General features: G+C 37.5%; 1 protein-coding gene across 1 annotated transcript in view; it reads right to left on the reverse strand.

The window, feature by feature from the left end:
• ryr2a (ryanodine receptor 2a (cardiac)) overlaps window positions 1-19,616 on the reverse strand; it is a 246,807-nt gene that overhangs the window by 48,283 nt on the left and 178,908 nt on the right. Inside the window, exons 92-102 of the mRNA XM_078290909.1 lie at window positions 19,043-19,116; window positions 17,498-17,515; window positions 13,544-13,624; window positions 11,378-11,466; window positions 7,825-7,953; window positions 6,764-6,868; window positions 6,067-6,148; window positions 4,531-4,689; window positions 4,108-4,262; window positions 2,262-2,477; window positions 688-960 (exon numbers count right to left, since the gene is read on the reverse strand). Coding sequence (XP_078147035.1) covers window positions 688-960; window positions 2,262-2,477; window positions 4,108-4,262; window positions 4,531-4,689; window positions 6,067-6,148; window positions 6,764-6,868; window positions 7,825-7,953; window positions 11,378-11,466; window positions 13,544-13,624; window positions 17,498-17,515; window positions 19,043-19,116 — 1,381 coding nt within the window. The remainder of the gene's footprint in view (window positions 1-687; window positions 961-2,261; window positions 2,478-4,107; window positions 4,263-4,530; window positions 4,690-6,066; window positions 6,149-6,763; window positions 6,869-7,824; window positions 7,954-11,377; window positions 11,467-13,543; window positions 13,625-17,497; window positions 17,516-19,042; window positions 19,117-19,616) is intronic.

The raw sequence follows: 19,616 nt of genomic DNA on the forward strand, positions 1-19,616 counted from the left end.
ACTTTGCTACGAAAAGCCCTGAAAGGAAATGTTAAAAAAAGTTTTAATTGTGCTTGCTGCAAGCACAATTAAAACAACTAGGCTATCAGAAAAACCCACTGTGCATAGACCATCATATCACAGGCTGATTGGAAAGTATGGAGTGCAGATACATGGGGCACTGAAGGTTTCACCAAAATCTAAAATCTTACAGTAATGAAACAGTTCCTTATATAAGTCTCAATTTTCCAACATTCACTATACATACAGTATCTGTAGTGTCCCCAGTGAGGGGTTGGAGGGAGGGTAGGGCATGTTGTGCCGTTCATAGCATAAGGTAGTTAGATGTTTATAATAGACTGTTCAGTGACTCCCAGTTAGGAGTGTGTGTGTGTGTGTGTGTGTGTGTGTGTACAGAATGAGAATGAGGAAATATATTTTGATTCATAAGGACATTTTTTCAATTTATAATTTCCTGCTAAGTGTCCCACAGTGTTCATGCACTTTTTTTCCTGTTTCTATTTGTTTCATTATTATTGATAGGTCATTGTAAAACCATGAGTTTAGTGCTTTACATCTCAACAATAGCAGTGGCGAAAAAAAACCCCAAATAATTTGAGTGACTTTTCACACTTCCGAGTTCATTGATTGGTTGAACAAATACAGGTACAAATACAAATAGTATCTGCGCATACCCCTAGTTCTTACCTTCATCAACAGCATAACGTTGTATCTGAGAGCGAACAGCGCCGTCCGGACTGTGGTAACAGAGAAGAAGCCCATCTCAGGGTTTTCCTCCTCCGGTTTCTCCCTTTCACTCTCCTCCTTCACTGCTGAGCGCTCACCAGCGTCCGACATCTGAGCTGCAAGCTGCATCTCGAAGATGGTGTCCTCACAGAAGTTGACAAACAGCTCCATCTTCTCCTTCTCCCCTCCCTCGTTTACCACGTCAAAGATGAACTGCCGTTTGGATTCCTTCACCTGGAGAAGCAGTGAGGATTTAAGGCCTGTTTATACTTCTGTGGAAACGGTATGATCAGAGCCAGAGGCTGTCTGTAGGTTCACAGATGTGCCATGCACATCCCAAAAAATGTCACTAAAGGTGACAAATGTATGGTTTCTATGCGGTATTCACAGAGAGCGCAGAATCTCCTCTGGCTCCTGACTGCACTACTTCCCTAGTAACCAACCAACATAGCAACCATTAACCAATCATAGCCTCAGAACTGACTGCGGCATTTGTGGAGGCCTCCGCAGAGTTTCATTTTTTGAGAGGAGCGCGGAGCTCCTCCCCCTGCCGAGCTCCGCATTCACCGCACTGCAAACACCGTGCACACCACAAAGACCATAAATTGACCTTAAGCGACGATTGGACAGGACAGCAGTGAGGCTGGATTTCCAGCCACGTATCTAACATCCATTCGAGTGTTAACAAAACAAGCATTGAGGAAAGCCTGGCTGAGCAAGTCAGAAAATAGACACTTGTACGACCCCAGCTATAAAGACTACAAAAAGAGCAATATCTCTGCGAATTCTTGGAGAGAAATTGCAGAAGTGCCGGAAAGTGATGTGGGGAAGTGCACTAGAAGGTGGAACAAGGATGGCTAAAAGCAGTAGGAGTGCAGGGGAGAAGAAGGTCCCAGCATTTTATGTGATGTTATCTTGGCTCCAACCCTTCATCAAAAATTGGGAGGAGGTGCAATTGGGGTAAGTTATCTAAACTTGCTAGCGTATTATAATTCTATGTAGTAGATGACCAACGTAGTGATTATTATATCATTGTTATACATTGTTGTTTTGTGTTGTTGTTCTATTTACGCTTTCCAGTATTTGTTTTAGCGTATTATAATTCTATGTAGTAGATGACCAACATAGTGATTGTTATATCATTGTTTATACATTGCTGTTTTGTGTGGGCTATCGCTCCATTGGTTTGGTATGTTGACTTCTGACAAAAGCCCCGATTCTGAGGCATGATGTTTTAGATAGCTAAAAATGTTTCTACTATCAAAGTCTATTGTAGCTTTGCTGGAAATATGTTGACTTGACGTTTGGCCAGTTATCCCCAGGAATAAGAAAAATATACCACCAAACAACAAACTGGGCCCACTAATGCAAGGTACATCACTAATAGCCACAGAGTCAAAAAGTGTTTTAGGGTGGATTTTTCCTTTAAGGTGAAAAATAAATGTAATGTATTTGTGTATTAATTAATGAATTCACTGTAATAACCATATGATGCTGTCTTCATTCATTGATTCATCTACTGTATCCATCCTTACCTGAGGTTTCTCCCATTGTGTTCGACTGGACTCGCTGATCTCGAAGTAGACCCTCTCAATGCGCTTTGCACTGCCCATGATCTCAATCCTGCCTAGGTAGGGTTGGAAGTAGTTGAGGACGCTCTCTGCTAGCTCCAGGAAGGTCTGCAGCCGGGTATCATGGGGCATGTGCTCCGACAGGTTGGTCAGCAGAACCGCAACATTGAAGCCAATGTCCTTTCAAATCACAATTGAGTTTAAAGTGATATTGTACTTGGTTAAAACATTTTCACTTTTCAGCATGCATCCCCTTGATAGAAGTTCAGCAGTGGTCAACCTCCATCTTCCTCCTGCTACTGAAATCACTGAACATGGTTGAGAGTGCCAAGACCATGGACGTAGGGCTACCAAAATTACTTCTCAAAAAGTTAGATCCAGAACACAGAATGAAATCATATTATTTGGGTCTGGAGCTAACTATGGTTCCTCAAAGCAGCTGATTTTGACAGTTGACCATTCATGAACTCCTGTAGAGGTAAAGGTATAGATGTTCTAAAGATTTGTAAAATATTTCACTTTAGCTTTATTATATTTCCAGTTTTTCTGACAGTATACAGTGGAGAGTAAAAGAAACGATGCACCTCAGCCTAGCAAGTATGTATACAATGTACAATGTACGTATTAGCAGCACATTTCCTAATAGCAGCTGGGTCCATAGACAGTCTGCGCTTTGTTTAGATTTAACAAGATTTTCCCAGCCAGTGCAGGGATTTTAACCTGTGAGCTACAGCTTTGAGTCCTACTTCTCTAGGCTATATCTAGCCCATCCATTCATTCTCACTTGGGCCTGTGTACAAATCAGGGTATCTGCTGGTGTGCAGAAAGCCAAATTTAAAACTTTTTAAGACAATAAAAAAAACAAAATCTGGCAAAAACAGTCTACTCAAACATTGCTAAGGAAAGTTCTAAAACGAGGAAAATTTTGCTATTAATTATGTGGGTGTCCACTAAGTGCTGGTGGTCTGTGTAGTCCATTAAAACTCCATTGAAAGTCCATTAATACGTTATCCTTCTAGCTAGTTGTGAACGGGTGGAGCAAAGATAATTTTTGAATGATTTTAACGACTTAGTAACTCTTCCGAATGATGATGTTGATGATGGCAGGTTCAAGACAACAGGGAATTGGGAAACTTCCCACTTGGAATTTCCCATAGTTGAGTTGGAGACCCGTTCAAATGGATTTTTCCTATTTGGTAGGAAGTTTCCCAGTTCTCAGTTGTCATGCACAAGATATGTCACTTGCTATTTTTGAAGCAGATAGCTTAAAGTAAAAGATAGTAAAATGAGCAATGAAAAGTAGGCTACTTAAATCAATTCAGCATTGTTCATATGATCCAAATCATATATTTTTTTTAAATTTTAGTCACGTGGTAAAAATTGTGTGATACACAATACAGGGTCATGAGTCATTTCGTAATCTTCGTCGTGAAATTGATAAAATGATATTTGGGCATACCCCTAGTGGATGTGTATGTAGGTCCAACTGGAAGACCAACCAGCACCACTGCCAGTTCCATTCACATCTTTTGGTGAAACCATACAATTCATGACATTTACCTTATTTCATTTGCCTTAGTTTCCAACTCTGCCTCAACTAAATATCATTAAATATACAGAATCTGTCTATACCACTATGGAATTCCATTTTTGCATCCAAATGCAACTTATTTAAAAAATAAACATTGCATAGTGAAACAAGACCTCTACTAATGGTATTTAAGATATTTTAATACTTTTAAAAGCCTTACATTTAGATAACTTAAGACATATTCAGACTTTTTAATGACCTGTGGATACCAAGACATACCTTGGCTGGCTCATGAAAGCGCTCCACAAACTCTTCATAGTCCATGAGTTCATTCTCATCGGTCTCAGCACAGGAGAGCAGGAATTCTGTCTCAGACTGGGTGTAGTGCTTATGACTCTCCATGGCCTTATGGAAGTCCCTCTTGGAGATGACACCTGTCAGTTAATTGATGAATCAACCAATTATTCTATCAGCTCTCTCTCTGTCTCTATATATATATATCTATCTGCTTACCGTATGTATGTATGTATATATGCCTGTATGTATGTATGTATGTATCTATCTATCTATCTATCTATCTATCTATCTATCGATCTACCTATGTATTTTATTTGCATAGCATATTTCATTCAGCTGATGTAATTCATGATGCTTTCTCAATAAGCTTTATGATAAATGAAGGGGATATTTTCACAGCCTTGCCTTTTGCATCAGGGTCGTACTCCTTGAAGGCGTCAGAGGAGGTGAGGTCTTTGAGTTTGAGGAACATATCAAAGAACTTCAGGATCATCTCCACATTGTTGGAGGACTCCACTAGCATGTCCACCATCTGCTTCCCAATGGTCCCATTCACCACGTTCCCTACAGAAACAGGACAACATATTTAAACTTTTGATAAAAGAGATTTGAGTTTGTGTTCTGCAGCATATTTGTTGATGTAATGGACAGTGGTGGGGACTCGAGTCGCATGACTTGGGCTCGAGTCAGACTCGAGTCACAGTTTTAATTGCTTGAGACTTGACTTGATGCATGAACAGAAGACTTGAGACTTGAAAAGGTTTCTAAAGTCTTGACAAATTATCTTGTGTTTGTGTAAATGACTTAGATTGAAAGTGATGAGATTTGTTCCACCAGACAATAGAATTTACATTTTGTTATCAGAATTTGTATGGAATTATTGAATATATTGAAGTTGAAACTGATTATAAAAATCAAACTCATGATGCTCTTACCAAGTTTTTATCCTTTTTTATCCTATTAAAACCATATTGCATTGAAAAGTCCAAGGCATTCAATCAGTACAAGTAGCCTGGTTAACAGGATTGAGTGGGAGATAGAGTTTTGAATCGTCAGCATAACAATGAAAGGATATGTTGTACTTCTGAATAATTTTTACCTAGTGGAAGCATGTATACAGAGAACAAAAGGGGACCTAAAATTGAACCATGGGGGACCCCACAAGAAATACAGGCAGTGAAGATGAGTTACCTATACAGAGACAATGAAGCTCCTATTAGAAATATAGGAGTGGAGCCCACGGAGAGCTGGACCCAGAAATGCCTACCCACTGTCTCAAACAGTCAATAAGGATTGTGTAATCAACTATATTGAAGGCTGCACTGAGATCTAAGAGGATCAGGATAGAACAATCACCTGCATAGGGCTGATTCTGTGCTATGGTGTGCACAAAAACCAGATTGAAATTTCTCAAATATATTGTTTTTGTTTAAAAAGGTCAGTAACTGATAAAGACCTTCCATAGTACCTTAGATAGGAATGGGAGTTTTGAAATGGGCCTAAAATTATTTGGAATAGTGGGGTCGAGACCAGGCTTTTTAAGAAGCGGCTAAACTGTGGCATGTTTGAACAGGATGGGACGGAACCTGTAGCCAGGGAGCTATTTATGATAGCCAAGCATGCTGGGGCCAATTGCTCCAAGGCCTCCTTCAGGAGCCTAGCTGGGATGATATCAAGGCAGCTGGATTCTGTCAGGTAAGTTGTAAGTCACAGAATTTGGTACATTTCATGGAAGAATACCAAATGTACTTTCTTGTGCTTCTCTAAACTTAGTAGGATAAAGTAGGTTAAAACAAATTGCAAAAAGTAATTCCAAATACATTTTCTTTTTTTAACCATTTTCAGGTCTGACAGGAGAAAGGCAACCTTTATGTATGTCTAGCAACTCTTTCAGTTACCCTCTATCCCTGTAATACAACTCTACTATGATAGCAGACCTACCCTCCAGCATAGATAGCAGCATGACCACCATGTCTTTCTGCAGATCCATCAGTTCCTTCAGTAACTCGATCTGACTGGAGTCCTGAATGGATACAAACATACACAGATATACAGCTATACTCAGATTTACCATTCCAGAAATAATGAATATCTAAGAGAGGATTTACATAAGAAATGTGTTTTTTTGCATAAATTCTTCAGAAATTAATAACCAAAAGATTTTTTTTTAAGATAATTTTTTCAAAGAGAATTTTTTTAAAGATGTGATTTGGATTTAGCCTTAATGGTATGCACTCTACCGGTTGAGCCACCGGGGTTCCCCATAACAACAAAAAATTTTGAGTGAACTTTTACATTTTGAGTTCATAAAGGATTTTGTATGATTCTCCAATGATGGCCATGTCATACTTTTAGATAAAATATTTATATATATTTGTTATATATATATATTTACACCACTTGTATTGTTAGTGCTAGTGGTTCTGAAAAAACTCCCTTTGTGTCATAAAGCAATCTAGCAGATTTCCCACCAAATCCGAGCTGGTGGCACACAATGTAAAATGCAGTGTAGATAGATAGATAGAGGCTACCAGTCTTTTTGGCAATGGTCTTGTTTGCTAACGTTAATTATACTAATGTCTTAATGCAATAATGATTTATTGAGATTAAAATGCAACACGTAGTGCCTTTAACTCACCTGAGACAATTTCATCTGCATATGAGCAAAGACATGCAGAAAACCAACCACGGCGTCCCATAGACGACTGTGGGCCAAACTCTGCTGGTTGCCGGTGCATGGGCCCTACAATATCATCAGCAACAATCACATAAACGTTAATTTTACTCAGAGATGAATTAAAAAAGCAATATTGTGAAGATAACTCTAGGTCCCTGAACTGGAATTGGATTTAAATCCAATTTAACAACCAAAATGAAAAAGAAAGCTGGCAAAAACAATGACAATAAGGGTAGGCGTTATTTTAATATAATATTCTGCTGCAGTTAAACACCATAAAGGAAAGTGCAGGAAAGAGGTGATTTTTTTCTTGGCTAAGGCTTGGACATACAGGTCTCAATTCTACTTTGTGTTTAATTGGTAAAGCAGCAACAAATAGATGCAGGTGGTGTAATGGAATAGGAGTAGAGCATGTACTTTTTCACTGTAATGAATAGAATTTATGAAGGTAAAGATTTTGTGCTAAGATTAGAGAGGTTGGACGAGGATGGGAATTGAGAGGAATATTGCGTGTAGATAATAATACAAGGGACATAAATAAGGTACTTTTCAGTTTTCTACTAGGAGCAGGATTAGAGAATAGGATTCACCACCACCCCCACACACACACACTATAAATGGGCAGTATAAGAAAAAGGACACCAGAATTTTTTTGTTGTGTTAATTTAAGAGTGGAAATTAATAAAGTAATGTAATACAACATAAGAAAATAAAACCAACACCACTGCAGGTCCCATTCACGTCTTTTGGTAAAACTACACAATTCATGGCATTTGCTTATTTTGTCTGTCTTACTTTCCTAACTAAATATCACCAAAAGTAAAGAATCTATCAACACCTCTACCTAATTTCATATTTTTGTTTCAAGAAAACAATTAAAAAGTAAACCTCTCATTGCATTGTAAAAAAAAAAAACCTCTAATAAAGATTTTTTCAGAACTTTTTAAGAACTAAGGAGTTGCAAGTGATTCAATAAAACAGTGGGACTTCTACAGTGACTAGACTGCAGTGCCTTACAGTACCTGGATGTACTCAGTGAGCGTATTGAAGACCTGCTTGGCCACATTTATTGCTTTAGAGAAGTTCCTCTGGCCCTGCTCATCAATCACATCCTTCCCAGAGTAATACCAGTAGAAATCACTGATAGACTCCTGGAGGAGGGAGGGAAGGAGTGGGCAGAGGGAGGAAGGGATGGAGGGAGGGAGGAAATGAAGGGGAGTTGGAGGATGAGAGGAAAGAGAGAAAGATTATTAGGGGGAAAGAAACTGCAGACATGCAGTTTTAAACATTATTATGGGTTCTCTACATAGTAGAGAACGTACGTATTGTTATCGCTGGAATTATCGCTGATTATTATTAGGGGTTCATTACGTAATAGTGAAACTCTATTGTTATTGCTGGAAGTCCTATTATTAGGGGTCCAAATATGCAGTGCTGGAACCCTATTGTTTTTGCGCTGATTATTATTATTGTTATTATTATTATTATTATTAGGGGTCTAACGTTAGAGCTCCACTACCAGCGTCGCGTCGCACTGCTTTTTGCTTGGACACAGCCATTGGACACAACGCAATACGGATGCAACGCGAGCAGTGGAGCATCTTTCAGTGCTGGTTAAGGAATCATTCCTTTGATGGCTGACGGCTGATGGCAATGCCGGATGCCCGATGGCTGTAGTGGAGCAGGGCCGTAAGCAAGCAGTGCTGGAACCCTAGGTTCCACTGTGAAGCAGGGAACCCTATTGTATTTTGTCCAATAACTCATCATGCATTGATAACTTTTTGCCCATTTTGGTATATAGTCCCGGTCAACCATTACTGGAATACAAAAAATGGCACCGATTGGACCACAGGGGCTGCTATAATAAGGTCCCAAATTCTAAGGTTCAGCCACGCCGTTCAGTTAGTCGTAGACATGTGAAACTTGTTACACATATGTATCTGATCATGCTGAACAATTTTGCCTCTAGGACCCATAAATTCTGCCTGAATTATTTTTCCACCCGTTGGAACCCGTTCCATTGCTGCCATGCAACTATAATTATTAGTGTGCTTGCCATAGGCAAAGCACACTCTTATTATCTCACATACTTATTATTATTAGTGTGCTTGCCGTAGGCAGAGCACACTCTTATTATCTCACATACTTATTGTGTGATTGCTGCCCCAGCAATCACAGGTATAATATTCTCGCTCTTTATTATTGTGTGATTGCTGACTCAGCAATCACAGGTATAATATTCTCGCTCTTTATTATTGTGTGATTGCTGCCCCAGCAATCACAGGTATAATATTCTCGCTCTTTATTATTATTGTGTGATTGCTGACTCAGCAATCACAGGTATAATATTCTCGCTCTTTATTATTATTATTATTATTCCGTACGTTTTTTGGCACTTAACTACTTCTGCAATGTTCAGCTTCATTGGGAATCGATTGCGTTTACTTTTCTAAGCAATTTGACTTTTACTTTTTAAGATATTCTACTTTTTTCTACTTTTTTTTATAATGGGAGTCTATGGGCGGAATGTTCAAACCATGCCCTCTTTGAACTTTAACTACTCTTTCATACTTTAAGCTAGAAACTTCATTCCAACTTTAAACGGGTCACCACTTTTAGTACTTTATCACTTTAATTCAGCTTTTTGACAACTTTTGTACTTTTTGAGTAATCGCAGTTTACGTTTTATACTTTTTTTAACCTTTATAATGGCAGCCTATGGAGCTACGCTAGAGTGCGTGATGTCATAATTCACTCTAGCAGACTTTACAGGCTGTACTTTTTACTAAATTCACACATATTTAAACTGTGACAGTTCATACAACTTTAATACTACATACACATATTATACATCAAACCCTTCAGCTACTTCTGCTCTCACTCACAATGTCAATATATAAGCGATGCGATGTATAGTTTTTGAGATATTAACTTTTGTTTGACACTAGTGTTCCACTCTTTTTCACAGTAGTTTCTGCTGCTCTCTTACACATGCAGCTCTTCTGCTTATTTCACTCTTTTCCATTTCAACATGTCTTTTACATATTTTCATACCTTTTTTACTTCTTAGTATTATTACATTTTAGTACATTTCGAACATTATTACTTGTCACTTTCTTACTTTCTGTTTTTTTCTACTGAATATATACCTACTCTTCATACTATTCATACTTCTTGTACCTTTCAGCTTTTATATATAAGCCTTCCTACTTTTCCTACTGTTCATACTACTAGTACCTTCCAGCTTTTCACATAAGCCTTCCTACTCTTCCTATCAACTGCATATTTTTATACCTTTTTACTTCTTAGTATTATTACATTTTAGTACATTTCTAAAATTATTACTTGTCACTGCCTTCCTACTCTTCATACTACTAGTACCTTCCAGCTTTTCACATAAGCCTTCCTACTCTTCCTACCAACTGCACATTTTTATACCTTTTTACTTCTTAGTACTGTTACATTTTAGTACATTTCTAACATCATTACTTGTCACTTTCATATTTTCTGTTTTTTTCTACTGAATTTATACCTACTCTTCATACTTTTCATACCTGCTATTCGTACTCCTTGTACTTTTCAGATTTTACAAAATAGTCTTCCTACTATCTCCTTCCACCTTTTACACATAAGCCTTCCTACATATTTTCTTACTTTTGTACTTGTTACTATTATGAAATTTTAGTACATTTCTAACATTATTATTTATCACTTTGACACTCATTACAGCTCATTCACAGAAGTGTTTTAAACTGCCACATTTCTCACAGTTTTAACATTACATACACATATTATACTTTGCTTCAGCCGTTTCAGTTTGAACAGACAGTCATGTTCAAAAACACGCGCGCATGCACACACACACATACAGCTGCTGGTACGTACACATCCACCCCCACGCACACACACACACAGACAGAAATATGTGACATAGATACAGCCATAGGATAAGAAAGAGGGAAAGAGGAGAGTGATAGACCAGTCACAGACAGCCAACAGAAAGGGTGAGCTGTACCCACACTAAACTGCACCAGTGCCACAGTTTGCACTCTCAGCAATCACACGCATTTTCTCCAGAAAATGCACCTTTCTAGTTAATAATACTATCAGTAGCAGCAGTAGTAGTAGTTGTAGTATACCACTTTAAAAAAAAAAAAAAAAAACAGACTTTATAAAGCTAAATTGAAACAAGCAAAAACAAGAAGACAAGATAAAAAGGTAATAATAGAGGGTAAAACCAATAGAATAGTAAACATGAAAGTAAACTAAGCTGCTAAGGGAATTTGATCCAGAGCCAAAAGCCCAGTCATCTTTAGTCTTAAGACTAGACTTTGTCTCATAAAGGGTTAAGCCATATACCTTGGGTTCAGATCAAAATGTGCTTTGAAAGTGATCAGCAAAATCTTAAATTCAATTCTAAACCGTTGTAACCGGTGGGAGATGCCAGAATTGGAGTGTTGTGATTTCCAGACAAGGTTATATGAAGCCATGACTCACTTTATTTAGAGTTCAACACATTCAACTCAGCAAAACCCAGTATTAATGAACCACCAGAAATTAGTAGGAGGAGGTAACCTGGACTCTGAGGAGGTAGTCGACAGTAGAGATGATGATGTTGACGGTTGTGTTGTTCCCTGTCTGAGTCCTCAAGTAGTTCTGGAAGTCTGTGGAAAGATAGGACACATCTGAAATCTCTTCACAGCAGCCACATAAGAGCAAAAGTCAATGTAAAAAGGAAGGAAACTGCCATGTTTTGGTGCTTGCAAAATCTGTTAAATTGAATAAAGTAGTTGCAATATAACATTTCTGCTAAACATGGTTATGATTTGTTACACTGGATCACAGAATGAATTCCACATAAAAGCCTAATAATTGGGACAGTTTAAAATTTGCAGAACATCGATATTTGTCTTCTGAACTTTGGTACAACTGGACTATTTGGACTATGTGACAGATGAGTTTAATATGTAAAATGCATTTTTATTTTGGAAAGGAAGAAAGGAAAGAGACAAGTTTATTATGGGGAAAGAAACTACAGACATACAGCTTGAAACATCATTATCATCATTATTATTATTATTATTATTATTATTATTATTATTAAGGAAGGAAACTCTGTGCCATGTTTTGCCGCTTGCAAAATGTGTTCAATTGAATAAAGTAGAAATATCACATTTCAGCTAAATGTGGTTAAACACTTTGAAACATTATTACAGTTTGGTTTTTTTGTTTACATTTATAATGTTTTAATGCTGTATTTTACAGAGCCCGGCAATGGCTGGGACAAAAAAATACTATTTTCAACCCACAATTTACTACATCGAGAGCATGAGATGGTATTGCGTCTATCTTGCAAACAAGATAGACCGTGTGTCCTTGTTTTGAAAAATTCATACCCTCACTTTCATTATTTTGTGTGAACTCATATGTGAGAAGACATTAACACGTGCCCACAATTGAATTAAATGTGTGTATGTTTTTTAATGTTTGCGCTCGATTTGAGCACAAACAAGTTTGAGATTGAGTTAGTTACAAATTCAAACTGATTTCACCCACTTTCCATAAGTAGTTGAATTTGCTTGATTGCATTGATTTATTTAGTTCAGTCTCATATTTTGTTGAATAAAGATATATCTAGTTCAGTCTTCTGATGATGCATAATGGATAAAGATTTATTAAATTAAGGAATCACTTAAAGGAATAGTTCAGCCAAAAATGCTCCAAAGAGCTTGTGCAGTATATTCCAATTGTTCAAGTAACAATGGTACTGTGAGCCCTAAAGACCTATATTTAGTATTTAGCACAAGTCTTCACTAACACCATTTGAAAGCATATACGCTAAGGCCAGAGGGCCATAAACACTTGTGCCAAATACTGGTATAAATATAGCTCTTCTGGACTTACAGTGGAAACATTTGGCTTCAGAACACTTGGATTATGCTGCACAAGCTTTTTGGAGTAATTTTATGGTCCTTTTTTTGCCCCTTTTGTAAAGAACCAATCCCTGGTCACTTAAGTTGTTTTTGAGAAGGCTAACATGGACCTTCGCTAGCTAACTCGCCGTGTGCTGTGTGGACATACAAACTTCACCAATGTTTTGACTGACATGAGGGTGAGTAAATAATAACATCAGACAAATTCCAAATATAATAAATAACATCACTTTTACCATGTTGACAAGGTTTCCATGCTCTCTGCCCATAAACATCACATCTCAGCAACTTGGGATTCATAGAAAATCCAGGCTTTTACCTCATATTTAGCCCCTTCTTTATATCGTCCATGCGAGCTCAACACATAATTCTGATATTTCTGACAGCACCTTGAAGCCAGCATAACGTTCACAATGTTTACAATGTCACAATGTCAACTCAGCGTATGAAAGGTAGAATGTACCTAAGTAAAGTTGCCATAGGGAGAAAGATGGACTCATGACGTGATGAACTTATGATCATCCCACCCACACACCTCTATGGACCCAGCCGGTCAGTCTACATCAGGACTACTGAATAGGATGGGACTTCTTAATTTGTATGGGTATTGCTGGACTCACCTCTGGCCCAGAGGTCTACTGGCCTACCAGGAAAGCTCCTGCTACTCCAGATGGCCAGTCCGCCCCTGCCTGAGGACCTCCAATATGGCTGCCAGCGGGTGTGTTACAAAGCCCTCTTTACTCCAAATTTCGATGCTCAAGCTAATTCCAGATTGTATCTATAAGTAATTGAGAATGTGCCCACGCACCTGAGTTATGTCCTTCACAGAGGAGCTGCAGGAAGCGGAAGAGGTCACAGGTGAACTCATCATCCTGCATCACCTTCTCACCTGGCCAGAGGGAAGACACACACACACACACACACACATACGCATGCAAACAGACACACATACATTGCACAGGCACACACGTATGCACAAACACGCACATACATACACACAGGCATGTGCAAACACACATGAATGCGCACAAACATCCAAAGAAACAAAAAGACACATACAAACAGACAAAAATACATAGAAAAGAAAAATGCACAAACAACAGAAAAAACAGAAAAAGGATAGACAGAGAAAGATGAAGAGAGTGAAGAAGTATTAAAAATAGACAGCACTAATGTGAGTCAATCCCCATTGTTTTCTTTCAGTCTATGAAAGGTGTGTGGTCCTAATACACTATTCTTATCACACGCACACACAAATACGCACGCATCCACACACACACACACACACACACACACACACACACACACACACACACTTGGATGACCAGTGGGCAGCTACTGCACATGGATGAGAGACATGGTTGTGGACTGAAGTGAGTCGGTCTTTAAACTGCAGCATTTTACAGTCAGGACTTCACTTAGGCTCTTTTCAGACTTTTTTTCAAACATGTTATGTACTGTTTTTAAAGAACATTTGTCGGCTGCTTCTATCTATTTTGGTTTCTGCATTGAGCAAAAAATGTTTGGTTAGGTTCAGGAGAGCTGCTTTGACTGTGCTAAAATGCTGCTTTTAACCGTGATGGTTAACAAACACAGGACAGCATGGAATAAGAGGGTCAGAGAAACTAAACAATAACTTACTACAATAATGCAACCATAAAATAGGACAGTAAACTGGACTGGGCTGTTGGAGAGAGAAATCTGCAGGTCTAAAACAAGACTGAAAGTGCCGGGTTTTTTTTACACAGAAAATGTTATAAGTATGCAACTTGCACAACTCACATGATATAAGCACAGCCCACTGACTGTAAATTCGAAGAGCTTCATTCCAAAATAAGACATCAAACATTATATAAATTTAACACTTGTTCTGACAAAATGACTGTTGCTTTGTTTGCATGAAATGAAACTCAGCATCGAATATTTTTGGAGGTATTATCTGACTACAACCTTTGATGCCACAATAGTAGCTTTCATTTTTGAAATAATGAGTTATGAACTTTCAGGCAGCATTTCTATCCAAAACAGATATGTAGTGTTTTGGAATGATTGTGAGAGTAGATGCTGAACGTACTATTTAATAATAGTTTAAAAGCACTTTCAAGCTTATTCCCAACATGGTGATAACCCAGAAGAAAAGAATCAATATCTTCACAATTGACACAAAATATTGAGACCATTTTAACGTTATATTTTCAATATCTCAGCAATAGCACATAAAACCTCCTCTGGTCTATCAAAAAACTGTTACTTTTCACTACTACATATAATGCATGAGAAACTACAACCAAATCATGAATGAAAAATACAATACTGAATTGAAAATAAAAAGTCACAACACAAAGGCATCGAAAAGGGGAGAATTGATCAAATCAAGAGCTTTTTTCACATGAAAAGGAAGCAGAACAGTCATGGATGATCAGAAGGACAAGACACCGACTACAAAACACAGAGTCCACAGTTCGGCCAGTCAACGGGAGGAGGAAGAAGAAAGGAAAGAGGGAGGAAGAGATCTGAGTTCACCCTCCTCCACTTACAGAGCAGCACAGACAAAAAAGCCACTTCAAAGTCCAAAATGCATCACTTACAGAGGGGGGAATGTGAAGGAGAGAAAGACCAAGCAAGAAAAGATGAGAGATGAGTGTCAAGTAGGGCTGCAACTATTGGTTATTTTTATTTTCGAATCTATTGAATCTTACATTGAATATTTGAGAAATCTATGATCAAGCATACACTTTTTTCAACATTTTAGTGTAGATAAATTTATTAGAAAATCAAAATGTCACCTTTGTTTGGATCAATGCACAAAAATTCCACCAAAGAAATCTGTCAACTACAGTATTAAGCTTTTTAAAATGTAAAACAAATAAATACATTAAAAAGTAAACATGTCAAGCTTTCTACTCGTGTATCAAATAAAGGCAAAAAAAAAAGTAAGACATATATCTTGAATGAATTTAACTCTGTTTGGTAATTCCACTACACTAATGTGCCATTGTATTTTAGGAATGTTCTTTTCTAACCATTACAGGAGCATCGCATTACATTGAAGGAATGTCAGTATACTGATGTGATCTGCACTTGAGTTGAGTTGTGCAAATGCCAGTTGTCTTTGTATGGGAGGAAATTAGTATCAATAATGATTATATGTAATAAGACGTAAATGTAAAGACACAAATGCATACTACAATCCACAAATATATTAAGATTGTTGAATGCAACAAAACAGGGACAAATATATTTCACCATCCACCAATAAATGATTTGTTAATTGTATTCTGTAAACCAACCATCTTATAAATAAATCAGTCACAAAAGTCACAAAACATATATATTCATATTTTTAGCACCAACAGATTTCCAGAGCACTAAACAAATGTTTACATTTTTTAATCTGCACTTGTGAATCTAATTACATGTGTGGATCGGATTGCATTTGTTCTTATTTTTGACACACTTCTTGCGTCTCTGTGACTTACTTCCATCAGTTGAATCTTTGGAATTGATTGTTGTCACCAAAGAAGGAGAAGAAGAAGAGGAAGAAGAAGGAGAGACTCAGGCTACGTCTCAAACGGAAAGGTCCCGATCAAATGTTTTCATTAAACGCTGCCTGCTGATGTGCCTTCGTTCAGCTGGTTTTGAAGGCCTTCTTCGGGTAGGATATGCCACAATTCTGTGCATCCACTACCATCCGGATCAAATCAATGCCGAGCAACGGAAATTAATATTCATTCTGTTTAACTGTTCAGCGCCTATTTAATAAGTTTGTTCCGAATTTCGGATTTAAGAGCTTGCTAAACAGACAGGTAATGGTAGAAGCTTGTATGTTGTACCCAATTATTTCTGTAAAATTTAAGTCAGAAACACAATGGGATATGATTCATTAATGGTTAACTGTGCATTGCCTATAGGCATGACCGTGGCCGATCAGAAAATAAAGATAATTTGAAAATGGGAATCATTCTTCGATTAAAATTTATTTTTTCAAATTTTTGGAATATTTGTTGCAGCCCTAAGAGAGTGTGTCAGAAAAAGAGAGATAGAAAGAGAGGCCGAGAACACATAGAGAGGGGATTGTACACTACACAACAGACAACCACCAACACAATAACCATCTCCATCACTGAGACAGCACAACCAGCCCACTATAAGTTACTAGATGACCAGGGCCAGGGGGAGGGATGTGTGAAGGTAAGAGACCACCACTTCAGACCAGCTAAATAGTACAAATACTAGATACATCTAGAATGTGCCAGATACTGTACAAATCCTGAGAGGGAGGCAAAATTACTTTTGTGTTAGATGGCAACGTTGTGGGACTACAGCTACAGTTCTACTACTTATGAGCTATGTTGATCTTTTCAGTCTATAAGTCTTTCAGCCTTGGTATTTTTGAAACCAATATGCTCCAGGTATTGATTATAAACATTAATTAGATTGTTGATTGTGTACATGACACGTTTTAACACAAAATTGAAAGGAGGGCTCGGATTCTACATTAGCTACACGGTATAAAAAGGACAAACCACAAAACCAACTAGAGAACAAGTTAGCATTGTGCTACAGCAAAAAGAATACAACAGTGAGGGAATGTAAGGTAAGGCAGCAAAGCAGCTACAAATACATAGTAAGTAAAGGCCAAGGTTCAAAGGTTTAGACTCAGGACCTGGACAGAACTGACACAAGAACTAACCAACCAACCAAAGCAAGAAGGAGAGAACGACCAACTAACAGACAAGAAAATGGCAGAAGGCATAATTACCACGCTCATGAGTGATGACTGAGGAGGGGCAGACAGTACAGTAAACAAAAAAGAGAAAAGGAACAGAAAAAAGAAAGGGGGAAAGAAAGAAAGATAGAAAGAAAGAAAAAGCCAGAGATCAAATAGATTACATAGAGGAAAAGGAGTTTTTAAAAATTCAAAATTGAGTTGTTTGCAGTTTAATAGCAGACCCTGCACACTGAACAAAGTTTATAAAAGGGTATTATGACAAAAAAGTTGATTGGTCATCACAGAAATGAAATGGAAATGTACAATCAAACAAGGTTTGACACAATTTTTTTATACCATGTAATTCTTATTCAATAAGACTGTGAAATTTTAACCCAGAAGAAACTCAAAAAAAAAAGTATGCATTTTTGATACATTACTTAATAGAAGAAATAGCACGGGGGAAAAAATAAAATTGAAATATCATTATTGCCAGGAAAATACACACAGTAAAACTCAATAGGCCAATCATGTTTTGTATTTAGAACAATTTGCACTTCATAAAAAAAATAACATAACATAAAGAACTTGCATGGAACTTGTATGGAAAACCTTTTTTGTCAATGTACCCTTTCAGAAAATGTCAAGAAAAACAAAATACACTTTTCTTACACTGTTACAGATTATCCCCATAAAGGCAGTTAATTTGATTTTTAAAAAGTATCAGTATTGAAGCTAAAGAATGATTGTGAACATTTGTGACACTTGTATACATATAGAGGGGTAATAGGCAAATCATAAGCACAGAAACGTGTACATCAGGAAATTATACATGATAATGCATGTGGACAACAGAAAAACAGGTACTACTGCATTACCACTTGATTCAAACTTAACAAAACGCTCGACCAATGTGATGACAAAATAAATAGGACAAAGCAAGATAAAGAATGATGATTTGACAAGGCTAACAAGAACTTTCAAGTATCAGGAATAACTGCATAAGATTTACATATGACATCAAGGGAAATATAGTATTTCTACTAGCATAACTGTAATGTCACAATCATTTCTATGGTCAAATATTTATTAGGAGTTCTTTGGTGATACATTGACAGGTTTGTCGAGAGCAGAACTGGGTCAGTTATAGACCACTCTAGAGTACGCTAAAGTAAGTGCTTGAAATCATTTTACAGGATACCTTGACATTTTGAATTATAATCTGTTTTTTTTCCTTCACCAGAATCTATTGACCTTATCAGAAAAAAGCTTCTAAATGTATCCTTCAGTTACCTTAGAAACTGCTTTTTGGCATTGTTAGCATTCTTCTTCCAAACAGTGGTTTCATATAGTAGCATCCACTGGTTTCATAGAGGAATACTTTAAATGTTAACGCACCATTTTTACATCAATTAAAGTGCCAGTACAGAATCTTTTTCATCACATTGTGACAGTCCCATTGACTTACAATGGGACTGGAAGGGTGCGGCGGTCCGGAGCGACTACTTCGAAATCCAGCTCAAGGAAAAAGACAGGTTGAGGTTAAAGCAGAGTTAAAAGTAAGGTGTATTATATTTTAAACTTAGTGAAGCCTACCTGATCCCTCCTCTGTCACCATGCCCAGTCCTTCTGCTTTGTTCTGCCTCTCAAATGCATTCAGATCCAGAACACTGAAACAGAGGCAAATATATCACAATACATCCTTGGTATGTTGCTTTTCCATCACTAACCCTCTTCCCTATACAACCTTAGCCAGTAACGAGGGGATGAGCAGCTGAGCACTGTCTGTCCACCACCCCAATTATGTAAACTGTGAAATATGTCAATCTGGAAACATCTGAATTAGTCTGTTTCCAGAATAGGGATGGGAATTGATAAGATTTTATTGATACCAATGCCATTATCGATTCTGCTTATCGGTCCGGTTCTTTATCGATTCCCTTATCGATTCCCGATCAATTTTCTGTGTGAAAAAAAAAGTAGGCCTACACAGGTTTTCAGCGTCAACGCAGCTGTTTTATTATCTCGAGTCTGAACACAGTGTAGAATGTCCGCCTAATAACATTTGAACATGTTAAAATAAATTACAATGCTCCTTTTCTTAAAATTATACAACTTGGAAAACAAATAAGATCTTTAGATGGTTACCCTAAGATGTTTCAACATATTG

The sequence above is a fragment of the Centroberyx gerrardi genome, chromosome 20, assembly GCF_048128805.1.
Source record: "Centroberyx gerrardi isolate f3 chromosome 20, fCenGer3.hap1.cur.20231027, whole genome shotgun sequence".
Lineage (NCBI taxonomy): Eukaryota > Metazoa > Chordata > Actinopteri > Beryciformes > Berycidae > Centroberyx > Centroberyx gerrardi.